Below are 19,336 nucleotides of genomic sequence, written 5' to 3'. Positions count from 1 at the left end.
AGTGTTGGTTGGCCTGTGATTACCTCTTGCGCCACTTGTAGAGCCTCTCGACCCCCTGCACATGCCTGTCCCTCCGTGCAGCTGTGTACGGGCCGACCTGGTAGCTGCGGACGAGCTGCAGCGCGCCTCCCCCGACTGGTTCGTGCCGGCGCACAAGCAGCGCATGCCGCTGTGCGGCTGGCTCACGGACCGCCGCACCGGCACCTTCACGGTGGTGGTGCCCACGCCAGGAGCCGGCGGCGGCGCGCCAGCTGCAGAGGGGGGCGGCCCCCGGGCAGCGGCTGCGGGCGGCGTGGGTGCCGGCGGTGTAGGCGCCATGCTGCAGGTATACCGCATGAAGCTGGATGCGGATGACGAGGCGCCACAGCCGCCGCATAGCACACCGTCGGGCCCCGGATCCGGCAAGGCCCAGGCGTCAGCTTCAAGCGCGTCAGACTCGCCGTCATTGCCGCCCGTGTAAGTGGCAAATGGGTATCCATGCTGGCGTTCTTCGCAATTGTATGTATACGTCAACTGTGTTGCACAATGCTCGACCACAAGTGCATCCCACAACGCGGCCCGCAGTTGTTTGACCCCATTCCTCCACCCCCCTACCCGCCCATCACCATCAGTTCCACCAACCTGGAGCTGCGTCTGGGCCGGGCCGCAGTGACGGTACGCACGAGCCTGGGCCGCCCCCTGCTTGAGCTGGACGTGCGGGAGGCGCGGATGGGGCTGTGCACACAGGGCCCAGACGTCAGCCGCGGGTTCGCCTTCCTCACCATGTCCGCCTGGACGCACTCGCCCACCCTGGGCGTGTGGGAGCCGCTGCTAGAGCCCTGGCAGGTGGGTTTTGCTTGGACAGGAACGGGGAACGGCGGCATGCGCTGCCCTACCCAGCCCCTGTACATGATCGTTGGACTGCATGGTTGTGAGCGTTGCCAGCATCGTATCCCTACTTGTAATTCCCATGCTCCTGTGCCTTTCCTGTGCAGCTGTTGGCTCACGTGGATGTGAACCGCGCCTCCCGGCCCCGCGGCGGTGTGGGACCGGGCACCTGGGTGCGCTTCACATCCACACAGGTGGGCGGGCATGAAGCTGAGCACGGCCACGGCGCTACTGCCAACAGAGCAGCTCCATGCTGCCCAGCTGCTCGGGCATTTCTGCCGGTACCCACTCCCATTGACGCCGCCACTTTCCCTCAGGGCTCGGTGCACGTGTCCCTGGCCGCCAGCGCATTGCGCTCACTGCTGGACGCGCTGCCCGAATGGAGCAGTCTGACGGGGCCGGAGGGTGAGACAGGCGCATGGGAGGTGCTGGTGGGCTCGCTTCCTCTCGGCAGTGGCAGTGCGCAAACCAGAGAGCGGATCCTGATGTACTCGCGTTTGCATCGTGCAGGCGTGGCCACGGTGCGGCGGCAGCTGGCATTTGGTGAGGCACCAGCGAATGCGCTGGGCGGCCAGGTGGGCAGCAGCGGCGCGGGCGGGCCTGCCCTGCAGCAGGGGCTGGTGACCAACGCACTGGGCTGCGAGGTGGCGCTGCTGACAGACCTCGGCGATAGACAGGTAAACGGATGCGCCTTTTGTGGCATCTGGCTGTTTAAGTGCGTGCATCCCAAGCTTTCTCTATGTTGTGATCAGGCTGGCCACATCTGTTGCTGCGGTGTCTGCGTGCTGACTGGTGACATGTGCACGCACATTCCACCCGATGCACCACAGGCTGTGTCGGAGCTGGCGCCGGATGCTGAGGGAGTGCCGGTGCTGCTGGCGCCGCCGCCCGCCGCGTCTGCTGCCGCGGCTGCTGCTGCAGAGAGCCGCGCCACCAACCTGGCGCCTCCTCCAGTGCCCGCCATCCGGCTGCTGGCTGATGCGGTGGCCGCGAACGGGCTGTCGCCTGAGCTGATGGCGGCAGGGGCTCTCATGGTCCGCATAAAGGTGCGTTCCTGTGTACCGTATGAGGGGTTCGCAGTTTGCTTGCAGAGCGGAACGCGGCTTTAAAGCATTTGATCATAATCGCTGTACCCATGCAGGTGAACGGCCCCGCGGCGGAGCTGATGCCCGAGACCGCCTGGGGCCTGTACACCCGGGCGGTGGAGACGGCCCCGCCTCCACCCCTGCCCGCCCCGGCAGCGGATGACCCCGATGATGCCACGTGTGACACGCCTCGCTCCTCAGCCGAACCCTCTTCGGCTGCCTCGGGAGTGGAGGTGGTGTGGAACGAGCGCTTTATCCTCAAGCTACCTGTGGAGCTGAGTGAGCAGCTACTGTGCCCCGCGCCTGGAGACAACCAGTTTGCCGGTGTCCCGCTGCAGGTGCGTTGCAAGGTTACGCTGTGCTGTCATGGTGCCAGAAGCTTTTGTGTGTAGGCCGCAGCGATGCCCATGCATGCATCAAAACTATCTGCCCTTATGCCGCGCACCATTTTGCCGTTTACGGTCCTGGCAGCTGGACGTGTCTCTGCTGGCATGTGGCTCCGCGGGCGGGCCGCCCCGTGTGGTGGCTGCCGGCACCCTGCCGCTGCAGTCCGACTGGTTGACCAACGAGGTGGACATCCTGCGCAACACGGCGGCTGCAGCAGTGGCAGCCGCCACAGCGGCCGGCATGGCGGCCCCCCTGCTCAACGAGGGCGGGGTCATCAACTCGGCCGCTGCTACCGGCGGCGCCACCGGCTCCGTGAAGCCACCCCAGCCCTCGTCCGTGAGCGAGACGCTGGATGTGCCCCTGTACCTGGTCACTGTGCAGTCCGGCAGCAGCAGGCAGCCCCGCACGCAGCAGCTCCAGCAGCGGCAGGCGCTGGGCAAGGACCGGGGGCCGCAGGAGTCCATGGCGCTCAAGCTGCGTCTCAGCCTGGACGTGCAGCAGGTGGACAGCAGTTGGGCGCCCTTCCTGTCCAAGTCAAGGCGAGGCCGGCCGGGTGCCGGGGGAAGCGCAGCGTCAGCAGCGCTCAGCGGGGCGGGTGGGGCCTCGTCTGCGGTTGCTGCGGCCGCTGCTGCGCGCGGTGGGCGACGGGCTATCCGGCTGGCGGGTAGTGATGTGTGGGTCCCGTTCAACCAGACAGGCGGCATCATCACGGCGGGTCCGGGTGGTGACACGCTTCAGGCATCAAGTAAGTTCACATTACTTGGGTATGCTGCCGTATCTTGTTGTGAACAAGCGTCTCTGACGGCCTATTCTGCACATGGTGGACTGCCTGAATTTGAGCGCCCAACCCACCTCACCTACGCTTCACGGTTTCCTCCTCTGCAGACACGGTGCCCATCCGTGCTGGCCCCGGCCTGGTGCTAGAGCGCACCCCGGGCCCTGGCGGCCAGCCCCTGGAGCTGCTTCGCTCGCTGGCTGTCCTGCACAACTGCACCAGTGTGCCCCTGGAGGTGGCGCTGATGGCGGGAGACCCCGAGGTGGCCAGCTGGATGCTCCTGGCGGACACACCCGCGTCCACGTCATCAGCCCCAGGCCGTGGAGCTACAGGCAGCAAGGGGTCCCGTGCCGGCCCGCCTGCAGCCGCCGCTCCTGGTGAGGCGGGTGGTGCCAGAGGGCCCTCGGGCGAGATATCAGCAGCACCCGTCACAGCAAGTCCACCGGGCGCGCTGGCTGGTCGGGGCGTCACCGCACGTGCCCAGCAGCCCAGCGCACAGACACGCGTGTATCGCTTCCTGCCCTATGGCCACCCGTTCGCCTACATGGCCGTGACAACGCCCGTGCAAAGCAATGATACAACAGCCACACGCCCAACCACCTATGCTGCTGCCGCTGCCTCCGCAGCCCCACCGGCTGGCAGCCTGGCGCCCGTGGATGAGGAGGTGTATGAGAACCAGCGCTACATGCCGCTCAGGGGCTGGGGCGCGGGCAACCTGCTGCCTACGGAGCGCAAGCGCTACAGCCGTGCCGGTCACAGCTACAGCACCTTCCCGCTGGTGCCGCTGCCGCCGGGTTGGGAATGGGAGGGGCCGTGGCAGGCCGAGACAGCGGGTGAGAGGTTCAGTGTGTGTCAATAGTCCCTGACTAAGCTAACCAACACACGCCCAAAGCACGCCCCACCGACTCGCACAACCAGCCCCCTGCGCACAACAGTGTTCTGTACTCCCTTGGCCTCACACCGCATCCACGACCTCCTGCTTCGTGCCGCGAGGGCCGGTTTGCACCGTGTATTGGTTGTTATGCATGCGATGAAGCCTGTCTCGTGAGCCGTACGCTTTGTGCCTGACACCGTGACAGCACCGAGCGCACCTAGTGTCTTGCACTGAAATTACGTGTTTGTCGTGTGTATCCCCGTAACTTGCCCTCCACCCTCAGGCCATGTGGACCGCGACGGCTGGTTCTATGCCCTGGACTGGCCGCTGCTGAGGTACCCGCCCACGCCGGAGCAGGCGCGGCGCAAGGTGACCGACCTGGTGCGGCGGCGCCGCTGGTTGCGGCGACGACGCTGGGTGGGTCTGGCCGGCCGCGGCAGGCTGGACAGCGCTGCCCGGCGGCTGCTGGGCACTGTGCGCCCCGGTGAGCGGCTGCCGCTGCCGCTGGGCTGGGAGGCTGAGGGCGTGGAGCTGCAGGTCCGGCCGGTGCTGGAGCTGCCGGCGGAGCCCACTGAGCTGCAGCTGCCGCCGAGGAACCCGGCAAGCGCGGGGCCAACGGGCGGTGACACAGGCGGTGGCGGCGGTGGTGGCCACGACATGACTGTTGCGGAGGTCAAGGCAGTGCACGAGTGGAGCTGCGGCCCCACGGGCCAGAGCGGCCTGCTCATGACGTGCATGGACGAGGGCGGCGCCCGCCTGCTGTGCTGCAGGACCACTGCGGTGCCGCAGCAGGGTGCGGAGGATGGCGCCGGCCCGATGCAGGCTGGGGCGGTAGGGCCAGCAGCTGCGGCAGCAGTGGCCGCGGCTGCAGCAGGCGGCGCTGCGTCCGCCAGTTCCGCTGCCAACAGTGCGTTTGCGGACCTGGCCACAATGGCACCGCTGTCCGCGGACATGGCTGTGGCTGCGGGGCAGCAGCAGGGCAGGCAGGGCGAGTTGGACCCGGGTCAAGCCGCCTGGCTGAGCGTGAGCCTGGAGTGCGAGGCGCTGGTGGCCACCCGGGCGGGCCTTACCGCGGCTGAGGGGGGCGCTGGTGCGCCAGGCGGCCTGGACACCCTGGTGGACTGGCGCCTGGTGGTGCGGCCGCCCCTCACACTGCACAACACACTGCCTGTGACAGGTGAGTACCGTGTGCAGGAGCTGACCCACCTCCGGTGCTTGTTTTCAATTCATGACCTGCATGCGTATGCGCCATGCGTTTGGACAACAGGTCGCTACGTGGTGTGGGAGCGGCCGCGCACGGGTGGTCCGCTGCGTGTTCGGCAGCAGGGCCGTGTAGCTGCAGGTGCCACTGCGCCCGTCTACACCGCGGACATGCGCATGCAGGTGGGGGCTGCAGTGACGGAAGGGCTTGGACTGCGACTGGCACGTGGTCCCGACCTCCACCTCACTGTAACATGGCCGCAGGTGTTTCTGTCGTTTGCGCCTGACGGCTGCGAGTATGGCGAGGCGGAGCCAGTGCTGCTGAGCGACGGCTTTATGCGCAATACGGCGGGGGTGGCAGGTGTGGCAGGGGGGGGACCAGTCAGGGCAAGGAGAGCACTGCCTGACACGCCGCACGCCCAACCCATAAGCTAAACCAATGCATTCCATGCTGAACCACTTCATGTGCAGCCGCGGCGCGACTGCCCGATGGCTTCCGCTGCACCTACACGCATTCTGCCTCCTTCACTCCGCTGCGTATCAACCTTATCCGCGACGTCGATACCTCCGCCGCCTCGGGGCCCCTGGCCTCACTCAGCGTGGCTGCTCGCAACCCTGCCGCTGCGGCCGCCAACACATCTGGCGGTGCGGCGCCGGCACCCGGCGAGGCCGTGGCCGGCGGCTACCCGCTGACTGTGTCGCTGCACGTGCCGCTGTGGTTCGTCAACGCCAGCCAGCTGCCGGTCAGCTGCGGCGTCATGGCGCTGGCAGTGGAGCAGGAGGCAGGCGGGCCAGCACGGTCGGAGGACTCAGCCATGGGTCTGCCGCGGTTTGGGCCAGTGAGTATGCCTGCCCAGCTCCTTTGACGAGGCAGCGCACTAGGATAGAAGCATGCCAACTCGAATGAGTCATGGCGTCGCATCTGTGTACCCTCTTCCCTGTGCGGCAGGCTGTCAACGACCAGGTCCTGCGCATCATCGACACCGAGGCCTTCCGCAACTCGCCCCGACCCAACGGCGCCGTGTCGGTGCTGCCGCGCTCACTGGAGCTGCTGTCCTACCCACCCGGACTGCCCAACAGCATCATCTACGGCCCGCCACCCAGCCAGGAGGCCGGCAACGCGGCTGTGCAAGTGGCCATCCTGCTTTCCATCAACGGCTCGCGCTGGACACAGCCCATCTACTTGCCGCGACCTGGGGAGCAGGCGCAGCCGTCCAAGCGGGGTGTGGGTGGCGTGCTGCTGCCCAATGACCGCATGCTCATCCGCGCGCTGGCCAAGGACGGCTGCATTCACGAGGTGGCTCTGCGCCTGGAGCCCGCGCCGCTGTCCATAGTGGCGGCCGGAGCAGGTCCCGGGGCAGCTGGGGGCGGGGGTGCGGGAAGTGCGGGCGCCACCCTGGTGCGGCTGGACCACCACCTGGTGCTGGCCAACAGCTGCGGCTACCCGCTGACACTGCTGCAGCCCGATGCGGCGGCGGCGGAGCGGGACCGGGACCGGACACGTGAGTGGCCGCCGTGAACAGGGTGTGCCCGACCTCGCGAGCGTGCGCAAACGTGTTACGGACAAACCTGCTATGCGGGGCCTATCGCTAACTTGCTATGGCGTCTCCCGGCATGCAGAGTCAAGCCAGTCGCGCGCCTACGGCGGTTCAGCGGCCGCGCAGCGCTCGGGAGCCGCTCCTGCACGCAATAACACAGCGGCAACCGCAGTCGGGCTCACACCGGCCTTGACGCTGCAGCTACCTCCAGGTGGGGCTTTGGCTGCAAGCGCGTGTTGGTCGCCCGTCCTGCCGATATGTGTCCGCGTTGATAGGACCTCTCGTTTTGCTCTCATCCGTAGGTGCGCTGGGCAGTCCGGTGCACTGGGCCGCTGCCGCCGCTGGCCGCCGCAAGTTCTGTCTGGCGCTGCCTCTGGCTGGCGAGACGGCTGCGTCCGCCTCCGCCTACGGGCTGCCGGCCAGTGTGATGTGGAGCGAGCCCATCAAGGTGGACCTGCCCGGCGGCCAGGACACGCAGGTGGGGCAGCGCAGTGGGGACGCAGTGAGACCGGGTTATGGTCACGTTGCTCATTGTGTGCCTACGTACCGTAGCCTTGGCGTCCCGAGGGCCGCTCACAGAACCTGAACTCCCGGCTGGGCTGCAGGTGGCCATCCCGGTGTACTGCCTGGGTCCGGTGGGGCGCTACCACTCGGCGCACTCGTCCAGCCCAGCCGCGGGCGCCATGGCGACCATGGCCGCCCTGGCCAACATGACGCCGCAGCAGCAAAGGGCGTTTGAGCTGCAGAGGGCGCACGTCGTGGCCAGGCAGATGTTTGCAGGGCTGGTAGGCGGCGAAAGCACAGGCCACGGGAGTGGCATGGACCGCGCCGGGAGTGCTGGCAAGGGCCCGCAGCCGCAGGGCAGCGGCGGCACGGGTATGCTGCTGGGTCCGGGTGTGGGGCCTGGCCTGGCGCTGTTGTCGCAGGGCAGCGACAGGAAGGATGCCAAGAAGGACCACGAGGAGCAGCATGCCGCCGCCCGGGGCCCGTCACGGCCGGCCCTGGAGCCCAACCTGGTCCGGCTGGTCAAGAGCACTGACATCGGCAGCGTGGTGAGGCGGCACAGGGGAGGCGCAGATGAAGGGACAACACGCGGTACACGGCAATGGCGGATGTTAAACGATGTTGGTCACATGTGTGACATGGTTGAAATTTGAGATGCTCTACGTCTATTTCTTTCTATTGTCTTGTCACTCCTCCGGAAGCACTATGTATTCACTCTATCCGGGCTGCCGAAGCCAAGCAGGCCGTGAGTACGGAGCGCGTCCTCGCGGCTTTTGGGCAACCCTGGCGCCAGCTGCCGAAGGGCCGCCGTGCCCGAGGCCCAGGCCAAACATGTCGAGAGTCTCGGGACACTGTGCGCGGGACACTGACGCGGACCCATTGCGTGACAAGCCGCCTCCTAAGCCTCGCACATTACTCTACACCATACAATATACACAAACGCCCCCGCCACACAGCCTGACCATTGCGGGCGTGCCGGACACTGTCTTCCCTATGCCGCGCTTCCTGCCCTTTCTCAGGAGTTTTTGGCTGTGCTGCTTAACGTGCGTGTGGTGATCCGGGCGCCCGGTTGCCTGGTGCTCTGGGCGGCCTCACTGGGCGGCCTGCCGCAGCAGCTTATCACCAACGCCTCGCCGCTGCCGCTCATGTGGCGGCAGTCGCACCCGCGGGCAGCATGGGCACGTGTGGAGCCCTACAGCGCTGTGTCGGTTTGCAGGGGCGTGCTGGGCGATGGGTGGGGCTCGCCACCCGAGGTGGAGGTGCGCGACACCGAGCCCCAGAGCGAGAGTGAGTTGCGCAGTTGTGCACGGGCCGGCTACTTGTAAAGCGAAGTTGGCTACGCAGGGTTGCCTGAACCCTGACCTAGTGCTTTTGCTGCCGCGGTCCTGGCCGCAGACATGCTGCTTCTCACCTTTGACACCGCCTCGACTTCCACGACAAGCGCTGGCGGCCCGTCGGTGCGGGGCGCCGGCGTGACTGGTCCGCTAGGTGCCGGAGCCGCGGGTGACAGCGGTCGGGCGGTTCTGGCAGGCATGCTGCGTGTTGGCGCCAACCACCGCGAGCTGCTGGCTCAGGTGCGGTCGATAAAGCCGTCATAATTGGACAACAAGGACGGTTAAGATCACGTCCCTACCAGTGAAGGGCGCAGTGTGCCATCGTCAGCGCTGTGGCATGCTACATCGCTACTGGCATGTCTCGCAACATACCCATGCCGCCTCGCCATGTGCACCCAGGTGGCGCCCGCACTGGAGCTGGTGCTCACCCCTGACGGCCTCAACAACCTGCCGGGAGGCGGAGCGGCAAACCAGGGGCTGGGCGCGTGCCGTCTTGATGCAGCGCTGAGGATCGCGCCGGCTCCGCCGCCCATTGGCCCAGCGGGTGCCGGGCCCCGCGCTCCCACGTTCACAGGGCCTTACCTCACGCCAGCTGCCCTGGCCGGCGTGTCTCGCAACAACCGGGGCGCGGTTGCGGGCGCTGGTGCCGGCGGGGCAGCGGCTGCGGGTGGCGTGGGTCTAAACAGCAGTGTGCACCTTAGCCTGGAGGTGGGCAGCCTGGAGCTCAGCCTCATAGATGGGCGGCCGGAGGAGATCGCGGTGCTCACGCTGGACGGGCTGGGTGTGGAGGTGTCCACGGGGCGGTCGGCTGGCTCGTACGACTTCTGGGAGCTGGGGCTCAAGGTGCGCGGCGTGCAGCTGGACGACCAAACGCCCGGCTCAGCCTACCCGGTGGTGCTACAGCCGCTGGACACAACCGCGGCGGCGGCGGCGGCGCGGGCGGGCAGCGGCGAGTGCATGTTCGCGCTGTCCTATTGCTGCCAGGTGCGTGACTGCAGGGGTGAGCAGTACATAGCGGGCTGAACCACAATTTAAACCCGGTACCACAATTCTGGCGCCTTTCCTAAGATTTGTTCGTCTTTCCTGTACCCCTCCGCAGCCCGGTAAGATGCGCTACGCTCTCAACTGCCCCATCATCGCCGCCCGCCTCCTGCCTCTGCGGGTGTCTCTGGCTGAGCCGCTGGTGTGGCGGCTGTATGGGCTTGCGCTCAGCATCGCACCGCCCGCGCCCGCTGCCACAGCCAGTGCAGTGCAGCCGCGCGGAGGCGGCCGACACCAGGTAGGGGGTGCGGGCAGGTGCCAGCAGGATGAGGCGTAACATGTAGGTACCGTATTGCCATGTGCGATATCTGTCGCCGGCTGGCAAGGTTCACACATGCAGCTATAAGTGTGCCTGGTGCTACACGCGCCGTTTACAAATATTATTTGCGATCCTGCTAGGCATTGCTCACTTCTTTACCTTCGCCTCCCCTGCCCTTTTCCGTCCGTGCCACTCAGGTGTCGGCCAGTGACATGCCGCTCGCCATTGACCTGATGTGGGTGGAGGACCTCAGCCTGCGCCTGTCCTTCCGCACCGACGCCTCCAGCCGCCCCCGCTGGGCCAGTGGCGGCTTCATCCGCCTGGGTCTGGACCTGGCGCAGCTGGAGGACCTCGCGCTGGTGCTGCCGGGTGAGCGCCAGGCGGCGGCGGAGGCGGGAAGCCAGGGGAGAGAGGGGAAGATGTCGTGGCGGCAGAGGCAGGCCCCCCCCCCTCATGGTCTTGTATAGAGAATGACTTACACGGGAGGTGGGCCTACCGACACAGGTGTTGCTTGACGCCTGGTCATTTCCGTCACCGTCCACTTCGCAGGTATCGAGCTGGAGCGCGTGAGGATGCCGCGCTCCCTGCTGCTGCAGCAGGTCTTCACGCGGCTACAGGTATGGGGGTAGCTCCGACTGGCCTGCGACGCAGTACGGTTGAGGTTTCCCAGGGGTCTTGCTATTTCCTTTCCAATCTCTCCAATGCGTCCTCCTACCTCTGCAATCCCGCATGCTCACCTGACAGGACCGCCTGTTCTCCATCGTTCTGGCGGTCCTGCGCAATTACGGAGTGGTGGGCGGCCTCAGCAAGGTGCTGGCCGTGTCGTCACAGGCAGCAGCGACACTTGCAGCGGACGGTGGGGGCAGCGGCTCGGCCCGTGGCGGCGCGGCCGGGGGTGCAGCTGGTGGTGGTGGGGGCGGTCCGGCCAGTGGCAGCGGCGAGGTCCGTAACCTAGGTTCCGGTGTGGTGGAGGGCGGCCGCGCCATCGCCCGCGGGCTGCTGCAGGGTGCCATGGGCATCATCACAAAGCCCGTGGAGGGCGCGGAGCAGGGTGGGGTGGCGGGCTTCTTCGAAGGACTCGCCAAGGTAAGATTGGGGGGTGCGTGTGCAGGTTTGAAAGTTGTAGGTGCGGATTGTCGTTAGCGTGATGGATGCAAGATGCGATCCAATGGAAGCGCGCCTGCCGTGCTGCGAAACAGTAGCGGATGCTGTATTAAGCCCTCCTGTCTTGCTCAGGGCATCGTCGCTGCGCCTGTGAGCGTGGTCAGCGGCACTCTGGCTGCCGCAAGCAAGGTGACGGAGGGTGTGGACGCCACGACGCGGAATTTACGGGGTGCTGCAGCCACGGCTGTGGGCGCCAAGAAGCTGGGTGCTGCACGCAAGCGACTGCAGCGTGCCTTCACAGGTGAGGGCGTCTTTTGCTATACAGCCCAGACTACCATATGACCAACTCTGTTAGAAAAGGGTTCGGACGCACGGTGTTACGGTTGCTCCCCAATGGCTGTGCCTTGATGTTTGCTGCTGCTGCTGCCCTCTCATGCTTTCCTCCTCCTCCCCAGGCGACAACATCCTGCGCCCCTTCAACTTGCACCCAGCACTAGGCCAAGCGCTGCTCTACTCAGTCGCGGTGTGGCTGGGTGGCCCAAAACCCGGCGGGTCGGCCGCAGGCGGCAGAGCTACCGCTGCAGCACAGTTCGGTACTTCGCCTTCCATGTCCGCAGGGAGCGGCCGTTCCATGATTGGTACCGCTATCAGCTCCACCATCAACAGCACCATAGGCGCCCTGCCTGTGCACAGCCTGATGAGCATGAGCGGTCGCGCCAGCGGTCGGCCTGACCTCCGGCTGGACCGCTATGAGGAGCACTGGGTGCTGCCGGGGTCCGTGGTGCTCATGATTACCGACCGGCGAGTGCTCGCCATGCAGGCGCCGGGTGAGTTTAGAACCAGGGCCGTCAAGGAATAGCCTGGAATGGTTGTGCACGACATGCAACGGAAAGCCAGTGTGTGTACCACAACACGTCGTGACATGGCTGTTGGCTGCTTGGGCTTATGTCCTTTCACAGAGTTTGTGGCACTGCAGTCAGCTGTCCTGTCCGGTGAGACCACCCATGTGACGGACGTGCCTGTGGGCGACGCCATGGTGTTGTGGCACCTGCCATGGCCAGACATGCTGTCTGCGGAGCTGGCGTGGCACAACAGGACGCCTTCCACAGCCGGCGCCAGCAACCCTGCAGGCAGCAGGTCGGCGGCTTCAGCAGCAGCAACCTCTGTCGCTGCAGCCAACCCGCCCGTGGGCGCTGGTGGCGGCTCTGTGGCGATGCCGGCTGACGGGCTGCTGCTGCACCGCAAGTACAGGGCGGAGGACGAGCAGCTGCTGTACGATGTGCGCTGCAGGTGATTGGGTGCCTTGCGGCAGCGGGCGGGCAAAGCTGTTGTGGCTCAGCTTGTGTGAATGTCTTGTTGATCCACATCATTGCGTACCTGCAATACCATCTTCTTCTACACTCATGTGCAGGCCCGGGACCTCCCAGGCGGCGGAGGTGCTCTCGCGCCTCCAGGAGGTGCGCTACCGCTGCTATGTGCTGGCGCGGCAGCAGGAGCGCGGCTGGCGGGACAACCAGAGCAGTGTGGGCGTGTCGCCGGTGGCAGCAGCACTGGCGGCAACGGCGAGCGGGCACCCAAGCAGTGGCACTAGGACCACAGCTGCTAGCGGTGCGGGCGGCAGCATCTTGCCAGACACCATGATCAGCCAGGAGTTCAAGCTGGTGTGGCGCTCCCCAAGCACCCGGCTGGCCAGCAGCCGCGCAGTGTCCTTCTGGCGGCCAGTGGGGCCTCCGGGCTATACAATGCTCGGGGACGTAGTGGTGTTGGGCCGCGACCCGCCACCGCGGCCTGTGCGCATGTACAAGGACGCACCAGCTCTGGCTGCTGCTGCCGTGAATGCCAGCGGCAGTGGTGATGCGCCAGCCTCGGAGGGCCCCCGCTTGGCGCCTCCTGTAGGCTGGACCCTGGTGTTCCGCGACAGCTCGCAGCCACCGCTGACGCTGTGGCGACCGGTGGCCCCGCGCGGGTACGTGGAGATGGGGTGCATCGCCTGGCCGGAGATTGAGGAGCCACCGCTGGGCCTGGTGCGCTGCTTACGGCGGGACCTTGCGGCTCCAGGGCGGGTCTTCGAGAGCGCAGTCTGGGGAGCTGCCAGCTCGGACAATAGCTTCTGGCGTGCCAGTGTGTGGCAGGTGGATGCGGCTGCAGGCACGTTTGTCGCGGTGAAGGGCGATGCAAAGCCGGCACCCGCGCTGGTGAGGGAGGCGGTGTTCTAACTCGGTTGGGTGTGTACGTCAACTGCCGCGGCAGGTGCAAGCCTTGCTGCCCTGATTGATTGTCCGCCATTGTCGCGAATCGCTTGGAAACTGGCCATGCAGCGTAAGTTGGTGCATATAATTGTTGCAAGTCTTTTGCGTTTTGATTAACACTTGTACCGGTGTAAAGCAACAATGCAAACCTCGGTTGTAATCCTGATATGATCGCCACGAACATTGCATGCGTCCCCACCCCGCTCCACAAGAGCTCTCGGCCACTATTGCTGCAGCAGCTGCACCCTGGTGTTTGTACACACAGGACAGCCCATCGTGTGCTGTTGCCACAAGCAATAGAATCAGCACCATCCCCTTGCACAATCACATACTGGACTGCGGCCTGAGGGTTGATCGGGTGATCAGCCTCCCCGCTTGTTCAGGCACCGCCCCCCCCCCCCCGCCACCATCCAGTGTTCGGACTGCCGTCACCCTATGCGATATAACACTTGGTGTCGGTGGTGGGGCGTATAAGCGCTATCGGGCTCCAAAGCGCGCCCCGCTTGATCTAACCCAGGCCTCCGGCCCCACGGCTCCAGCAAGCAGTCAGCAGTACGTTGAGTGCGCGGAACGGGGAGCTGCTGGCGCCGGACCCAACTGCAGGGCGGGGAGAGGGCGGGGCGAGGCGGGTTTGGTGAGGGTTACACACCCAACTGTGGACTCACTCACAGTGCGCTCACACACCCCATAATCCCATGTCGAAGCCCGGTTGGATGCTGTGGAAGGTCCTCCAACTCCACATACGGTACAGAACGCGCAAGGGCAAGCACACACACGCACTCGCGCACGCATTCGACTCGCCCGCCACTCATCCGTACATTCGGGCGCCCTCTTCTGCCTTGCCTCGCCCTGTTTGTGCCCCTGCTTGTCACACTGTCGCCCGGCCATTGCTTTGCTGCACTCCTTTTGCATTTTCTCTGCGGCTGCCTCTCGTGCTCATCCGTGGACGCTGGTCACCTTCCTGCAGGTGCGATGCGGCTCTGCCTCGCGAGTGTGGCGTTGCGGTGTGTCTGTGTGGTGCTATCGCCTGGCCGGGCGCCCGGAGCGTGAGGAATGCGCGTCAGCAAACTTCCAGCCAGCCAGCAACTCGTCGGTACAGTAACTCCGGCGTTAGCCCAGCCGCGCACTCTTGCCCTGCCTCTGCCAACTGTTTGCCATTTGTTGGGTATGGGAATTAGCTGCGCCCTAAGGGACTTTGCCAACCTGCCTTACCACTGTCCCATCACACACGCACTCACGCACGCGCACACACACACACAAACACACACACAACACACACACGCACACGCCTCCACCACCACCACCAACACTGCCGCCCGCTGCCCGCCAGCCGCCCATGTTTAGCCGCACACACGCCTCCCCAGCCCTTGCCCCAGCCCTGCGCGTACCTGCAGTGTAAGGCGTAAGGCCGCGCCGCCGCAGCTGCTACTAGCCACGACCGGTGCTCGGCTCAGGCTGTATGGTGGCTGCACCGGGCGCCGGCGTCTGCAATCTAACCCAGGCCTCCGCGCGGGACTGGAAGCTGCAGGCGCCGGAGCCAACTGTAAGTTTGGGCGGGCCTCTCATGCTTTTCTCCTCCCCAGGCGACAACATCCTGGCAGGCAACGATGCCCAGCACCGGTGATGTTCTGGGTTGACGCCCGCAGAGAACCTCAGGCGCGCCCTGCGGGTCGGGGCTGGCGGCTCCATGTCAGCACCTGGCCGCGCTGCCCACGAAAACTTGTGGTGCGGTTGGCGGTGCCGGAGCGGCTGCCGCTGCTCAGTCGTCATGACGCGCTGTCGCCGCTGTTCCATACTTGCTGGCTTTGTGCCGCTGCTGATGGCGGGAGTCATGGGCACAGCTCGCACGCCAGGCAAATTTCGAGACCACCCAATAGTTGGTGATCCCGGGGTCAATGCCATCGATCGCACGGCCATGCAGCTGCAAGCAAGTCCCCATGGCGCGATAACCATTGCTGTCGCTGCCACCCCACGCACTGCCACCGCCGCCGCCGCCCGGCGCACTGCCGCAACCTCACCTCCCCGTGAACTGCCGCTGCCGCCGCCGCCCCGCGTAATGCCGCCGCCGCCGCCGCCCCGCGCACTGCCGCCGCCGCCGCCGCCCCGCGCACTGCCGCCGCCGCCGCCCCGCGTAATGCCGCCGCCGCCGCCGCCCCGCGCACTGCCGCCGCCGCCGCCGCCCCGCGCACTGCCGCCGTCGCCCCGTGTACTGCCGCCCCTGATGCCGACGCCCCGCGCACTGCCGCCGCGGATGCCGACGCCCCGCGCACTGCCGCCGCAGATGCCGACGCCCCGCGCACTGCCGCGGATGCCGACACCCCGCGCACTGCCGCCGCTGCACTTCACGCACTGCCGCCGATGCCGCCGCCCAGCGCGTTGCCGCGACCGCCGCCGCCCAGCGCAAAGCCGCCACCACCCCATACACTGCCGCCGCCACCGCCCGGCACTGCCGCGATCGCCACCACCCATTGCACTGCCGCCACTGACGCCTCCGGCGGCGCACGTACTGCCACCGCCGCCGCCCGGCAGACTACCGCCGCGACCGCCGCCACCCCGCGAACTACCACCTCCACTGCCGCCGCACATTGCAAGGCATGCCATGCCTGCTGCACGCTTGGCGCCTTGTCCAGTCTTGTTATGCAGGCCGTTCCAATGCAACTAGCTGACTTGCTGCAGCTCAAAGTACCCAGCTGTGAAGTGCACAGTCGCAGGCTGACGTGCCAAAGCCTGAGACACTGCGGCGGCGATCACCTGCTGCCATTGCCACATGCATGAGTAGTGAAGCCGCACGACATGCCAGCCCTCGTGCACAGCGCCTACACTCTTGGCAACATCCCAACAATACGCCTCACCCGTGTGGTGCTCGCCATCCACCTCCACCAGCACCTTCTGCTCAAATAGCATCAGGTCGTATGCACGCTGCCCATGCACAACATGCGCCTCCCACACAACAGTGGATGACACGCCATGCCTGGCCATTAGCATTGCCGCTTGCCTGCACAGGATTGCATGAGCAATCCCAGCATAGCTGCTTGCACCACCATCATGGAAAGGGCAGTGGAAGACTCCACACCACATCCCCAGCAGCGCCTCTTGCTCCTCCTCATCAAAACCTGTGCGGAGCAGCTGCTCGTCCCACTTTGAGCGTGCCTTGCTGAGCGAACACGCAACCGCGTGGCGTGCTTTGAAGAGATAGCAGCCACAGTGCAAGCACTTCCACAGCACCTGCTTGCAGTCATGAATCCCACGTGCATCAAAGTCCTCCACATTCTTCAGGCTGTAGTGCGCCCGCACGAAGGGCCCAAACTGCTTCTTGTTGTGGCCACCGCGAGTCATGCTGGCGACAGCGCGTCCTGCACAATTGGCAGCAGAGGTCACACAGGCGTCATGCCTTGTCATGCCGAATCAACGAGGGAAAGACCTTGTCAACACGCGGCGCCCCACCCGCGCGGAGCGGTCACCATCCAGCGATGAAACCGCCGCCCCCCATGCGTTTAGGCACTTGGTATCCGAGCAACCTAGAAGCGGCCCCTCCCTCATTGACGGATGATATGGGTGGCGTGTACAGAGCTGCTATCTAGCCATACGTGCTGGCACCCTACTGCACAGCGGCTGCACCGGGCACGCGCCGGCGTCCTCCTCTTCCAACCCCCCCCCCGCCACCCTGCTGCACAGCAGCTGCAGCAGCAGCACCGTCCGCCACCTCTGCTGCCGCCGCTAGTAGTGCTGCGCTGGGCGCATGCCTGCGTCCTCTTACCCACCCCGCTGCCCCCTCAAACATTGCGCACAGTACCTAGCGCCCTGGGACCCCCTTTCCCCAGTCCCAGCCAGGGTCTGTGTCCCGTCCACAGCTGGTCAACCCTGCGGTTGTGCCTATCCCAATACTCCGGCTCCCTGCCCCCTGCAAGTGCGGACTCACCAGATTTGTTGGTCGTCAATTTAAAGTCAAGTCAGCACTGCTGCAGCTTCCAATGCACGGCACATTGATTGACCAATTACAAGCACAAAATGAACGGTATCCGTGTAATGCCGAAGTTCAGAAGTGGAGCAAGCACCGTGAGCAAGCACTCTGACGACTGCACGACTAGGCCGCCAATTAGAATATGCAGGATAATATAGTACCCCCGACAGTTATCTGTGACACAACTGCAACCGCTGTTTGCAATCGCCGTAAGTGAAACAATCATATTTTGGCCTTCCCTCATCACTCCATCGCGGCACAGTTTGCACTACTCTTCATGTTGTGTAGTCTTTCAAGTATCCAAAACAATTTCGCCTGTGCCAAATAATGGCCTCTGTAAGGAAAACAATGTTTGCTCTCACCACCAGGGGCACTTGTTGTGGCGCTGCAAGTGCTGGCACCACTGCGCTTAGCTGGTGGTTGCATTACAAACAGGTCAGGCAACATGATGCATACATGAATGTGGAAGAGTCTTGCACATGGGCAGGCAGGTTGGATTGGGCAACATGGGCCCCAGTGTGGGGCCAAGGGGAATGAGCGGCATAGGCTTGCATCTGTGCAATCTGTAAGCCTGCAATACAGCACAACACAGTATACAGCTGGATTTGAGCAAATGGCAATTCACAGTGGTGTGAGTACGCAGGGCTTTGGAAGTTGCATCCCTTCCCACGTGCTTGTGCTCTCAAGGCTGTCACAAGGAAGCACGCAAAGTCATTGCTATGTGCCCAAGTCTCATCATGGCCACCCACAAGGGCTTCAAACAATAATTCTAGTTATAATAAGCTGAACTATGCTGTTCCAATCATTTCTGACATGTCACCATTTTCAAACCCGGCAAAACCCCCCCAAACCCCCACTTAGGTCACCCTGCTGCCAGGGGCCACGTGAGTGAGTGCAGCAGTCCAGCCACGCAGCCGTTTGGCCCGGCTATTGCTTGTATACATATAGCGACTGCCGCTGTATGGTTGGCATGAGCTGGAGCTTGCTGGAGTGGAGCGGTTGCCGACTTGGCGCCACCGGTGTGTGGTCGGCAGGCGCACCAGGCATTCGGGTCTGGACATGCCAATGTGCTGTGGCTGCTTCTGCTTGCACTCACAAAGCCCATCACTGCCACATGGTGTGAATAGAATGTCCTTAGCATGGCAGAACATTACTTGACAGCCTGCATGATACCTGACCCCTGGGAGAGGGGAGGCAAGCCAGGGGCACTTGTTGTGGCGCTGCAAGTGCTGGCACCACTGCGCTTAGCTGGTGGTTGCATTACAAACAGGTCAGGCAACATGATGCATACATGAATGTGGAAGAGTCTTGCACATGGGCAGGCAGGTTGGATTGGGCAACATGGGCCCCAGTGTGGGGCCAAGGGGAATGAGCGGCATAGGCTTGCATCTGTGCAATCTGTAAGCCTGCAATACAGCACAACACAGTATACAGCTGGATTTGAGCAAATGGCAATTCACAGTGGTGTGAGTACGCAGGGCTTTGGAAGTTGCATCCCTTCCCACGTGCTTGTGCTCTCAAGGCTGTCACAAGGAAGCACGCAAAGTCATTGCTATGTGCCCAAGTCTCATCATGGCCACCCACAAGGGCTTCAAACAATAATTCTAGTTATAATAAGCTGAACTATGCTGTTCCAATCATTTCTGACATGTCACCATTTTCAAACCCGGCAAAACCCCCCCAAACCCCCACTTAGGGTTTTAGGGTTTTAGGGTTTTAGGGTTTTAGGGTTTTAGGGTTTTAGGGTTTTTAGGTTTTAGGGTTTTAGGGTTTTAGGGTTTTAGGGTTTTAGGGTTTTAGGGTTTTAGGGTTTTAGGGTTTTAGGGTTTTAGGGTTTTAGGGTTTTAGGGTTTTAGGGTTTTAGGGTTTTAGGGTTTTAGGGTTTTAGGGTTTTAGGGTTTTAGGGTTTTAGGGTTTTAGGGTTTTAGGGTTTTAGGGTTTTAGGGTTTTAGGGTTTTAGGGTTTTAGGGTTTTAGGGTTTTAGGGTTTTAGGGTTTTAGGGTTTTAGGGTTTTAGGGTTTTAGGGTTTTAGGGTTTTAGGGTTTTAGGGTTTTAGGGTTTTAGGGTTTTAGGGTTTTAGGGTTTTAGGGTTTTAGGGTTTTAGGGTTTTAGGGTTTTAGGGTTTTAGGGTTTTAGGGTTTTAGGGTTTTAGGGTTTT

The 19,336-nt window shown here is 63.9% G+C and overlaps 2 protein-coding genes across 2 annotated transcripts in view; one reads left to right on the top strand and one right to left on the bottom strand.

Annotated features, from left to right (window-relative positions):
• Positions 1-13,389, top strand: part of CHLRE_12g483500v5 (uncharacterized protein) — a 28,388-nt gene extending 14,999 nt beyond the window's left edge. The window contains exons 24-52 of the mRNA XM_043067796.1: positions 82-456; positions 612-825; positions 975-1,061; positions 1,185-1,272; positions 1,378-1,544; positions 1,698-1,913; positions 2,009-2,290; positions 2,424-3,084; positions 3,225-3,491; positions 3,741-3,947; positions 4,272-5,165; positions 5,256-5,371; positions 5,453-5,549; positions 5,660-6,027; positions 6,138-6,690; positions 6,809-6,937; positions 7,029-7,204; positions 7,332-7,778; positions 8,250-8,517; positions 8,626-8,804; positions 8,964-9,548; positions 9,664-9,843; positions 10,062-10,233; positions 10,414-10,481; positions 10,609-10,950; positions 11,101-11,269; positions 11,424-11,795; positions 11,928-12,258; positions 12,380-13,389. Coding sequence (XP_042917891.1) covers positions 82-456; positions 612-825; positions 975-1,061; positions 1,185-1,272; positions 1,378-1,544; positions 1,698-1,913; positions 2,009-2,290; positions 2,424-3,084; positions 3,225-3,491; positions 3,741-3,947; positions 4,272-5,165; positions 5,256-5,371; positions 5,453-5,549; positions 5,660-6,027; positions 6,138-6,690; positions 6,809-6,937; positions 7,029-7,204; positions 7,332-7,778; positions 8,250-8,517; positions 8,626-8,804; positions 8,964-9,548; positions 9,664-9,843; positions 10,062-10,233; positions 10,414-10,481; positions 10,609-10,950; positions 11,101-11,269; positions 11,424-11,795; positions 11,928-12,258; positions 12,380-13,184 — 8,815 coding nt within the window. The 3' untranslated portion in view covers positions 13,185-13,389. The remainder of the gene's footprint in view (positions 1-81; positions 457-611; positions 826-974; positions 1,062-1,184; positions 1,273-1,377; positions 1,545-1,697; positions 1,914-2,008; positions 2,291-2,423; positions 3,085-3,224; positions 3,492-3,740; positions 3,948-4,271; positions 5,166-5,255; positions 5,372-5,452; positions 5,550-5,659; positions 6,028-6,137; positions 6,691-6,808; positions 6,938-7,028; positions 7,205-7,331; positions 7,779-8,249; positions 8,518-8,625; positions 8,805-8,963; positions 9,549-9,663; positions 9,844-10,061; positions 10,234-10,413; positions 10,482-10,608; positions 10,951-11,100; positions 11,270-11,423; positions 11,796-11,927; positions 12,259-12,379) is intronic.
• A 290-nt stretch (positions 13,390-13,679) lies between these two features.
• CHLRE_12g483476v5 (uncharacterized protein) lies at positions 13,680-15,071 on the bottom strand. Its single transcript, XM_043067795.1, has 3 exons — positions 14,915-15,071; positions 14,606-14,758; positions 13,680-13,814 (listed from the first exon to the last, which is right to left on the bottom strand). The coding sequence occupies exons 1-2, from the start codon at positions 15,009-15,011 to the stop codon at positions 14,646-14,648; spliced, it is 210 nt and encodes a 69-aa protein (XP_042917890.1). The 5' UTR covers positions 15,012-15,071; the 3' UTR covers positions 13,680-13,814; positions 14,606-14,645.
• Between the last annotated feature and the right edge of the window lie 4,265 nt (positions 15,072-19,336).

Source organism: Chlamydomonas reinhardtii, chromosome 12, assembly GCF_000002595.2.
Source record: "Chlamydomonas reinhardtii strain CC-503 cw92 mt+ chromosome 12, whole genome shotgun sequence".
NCBI classification, from domain to species: domain Eukaryota; kingdom Viridiplantae; phylum Chlorophyta; class Chlorophyceae; order Chlamydomonadales; family Chlamydomonadaceae; genus Chlamydomonas; species Chlamydomonas reinhardtii.
This window is presented reverse-complemented; position numbering and strand designations above follow the sequence as displayed.

What these genes read in the sequence shown, in the direction of transcription:
- CHLRE_12g483476v5 (XM_043067795.1), bottom strand. Translation starts at nt 15,011, where the DNA reads ATGGAACAGCGGCGACAGCGCGTCATGACGACTGAGCAGCGGCAGCCG. An exon ending in TTCGTGGGCAGCGCGGCCAG is followed by an intron (nt 14,759 to 14,914) that starts GTGCTGACATGG and finishes CCAAACTTACAG; the next exon opens with TTGGCTCCGGCGCCTGCAGC.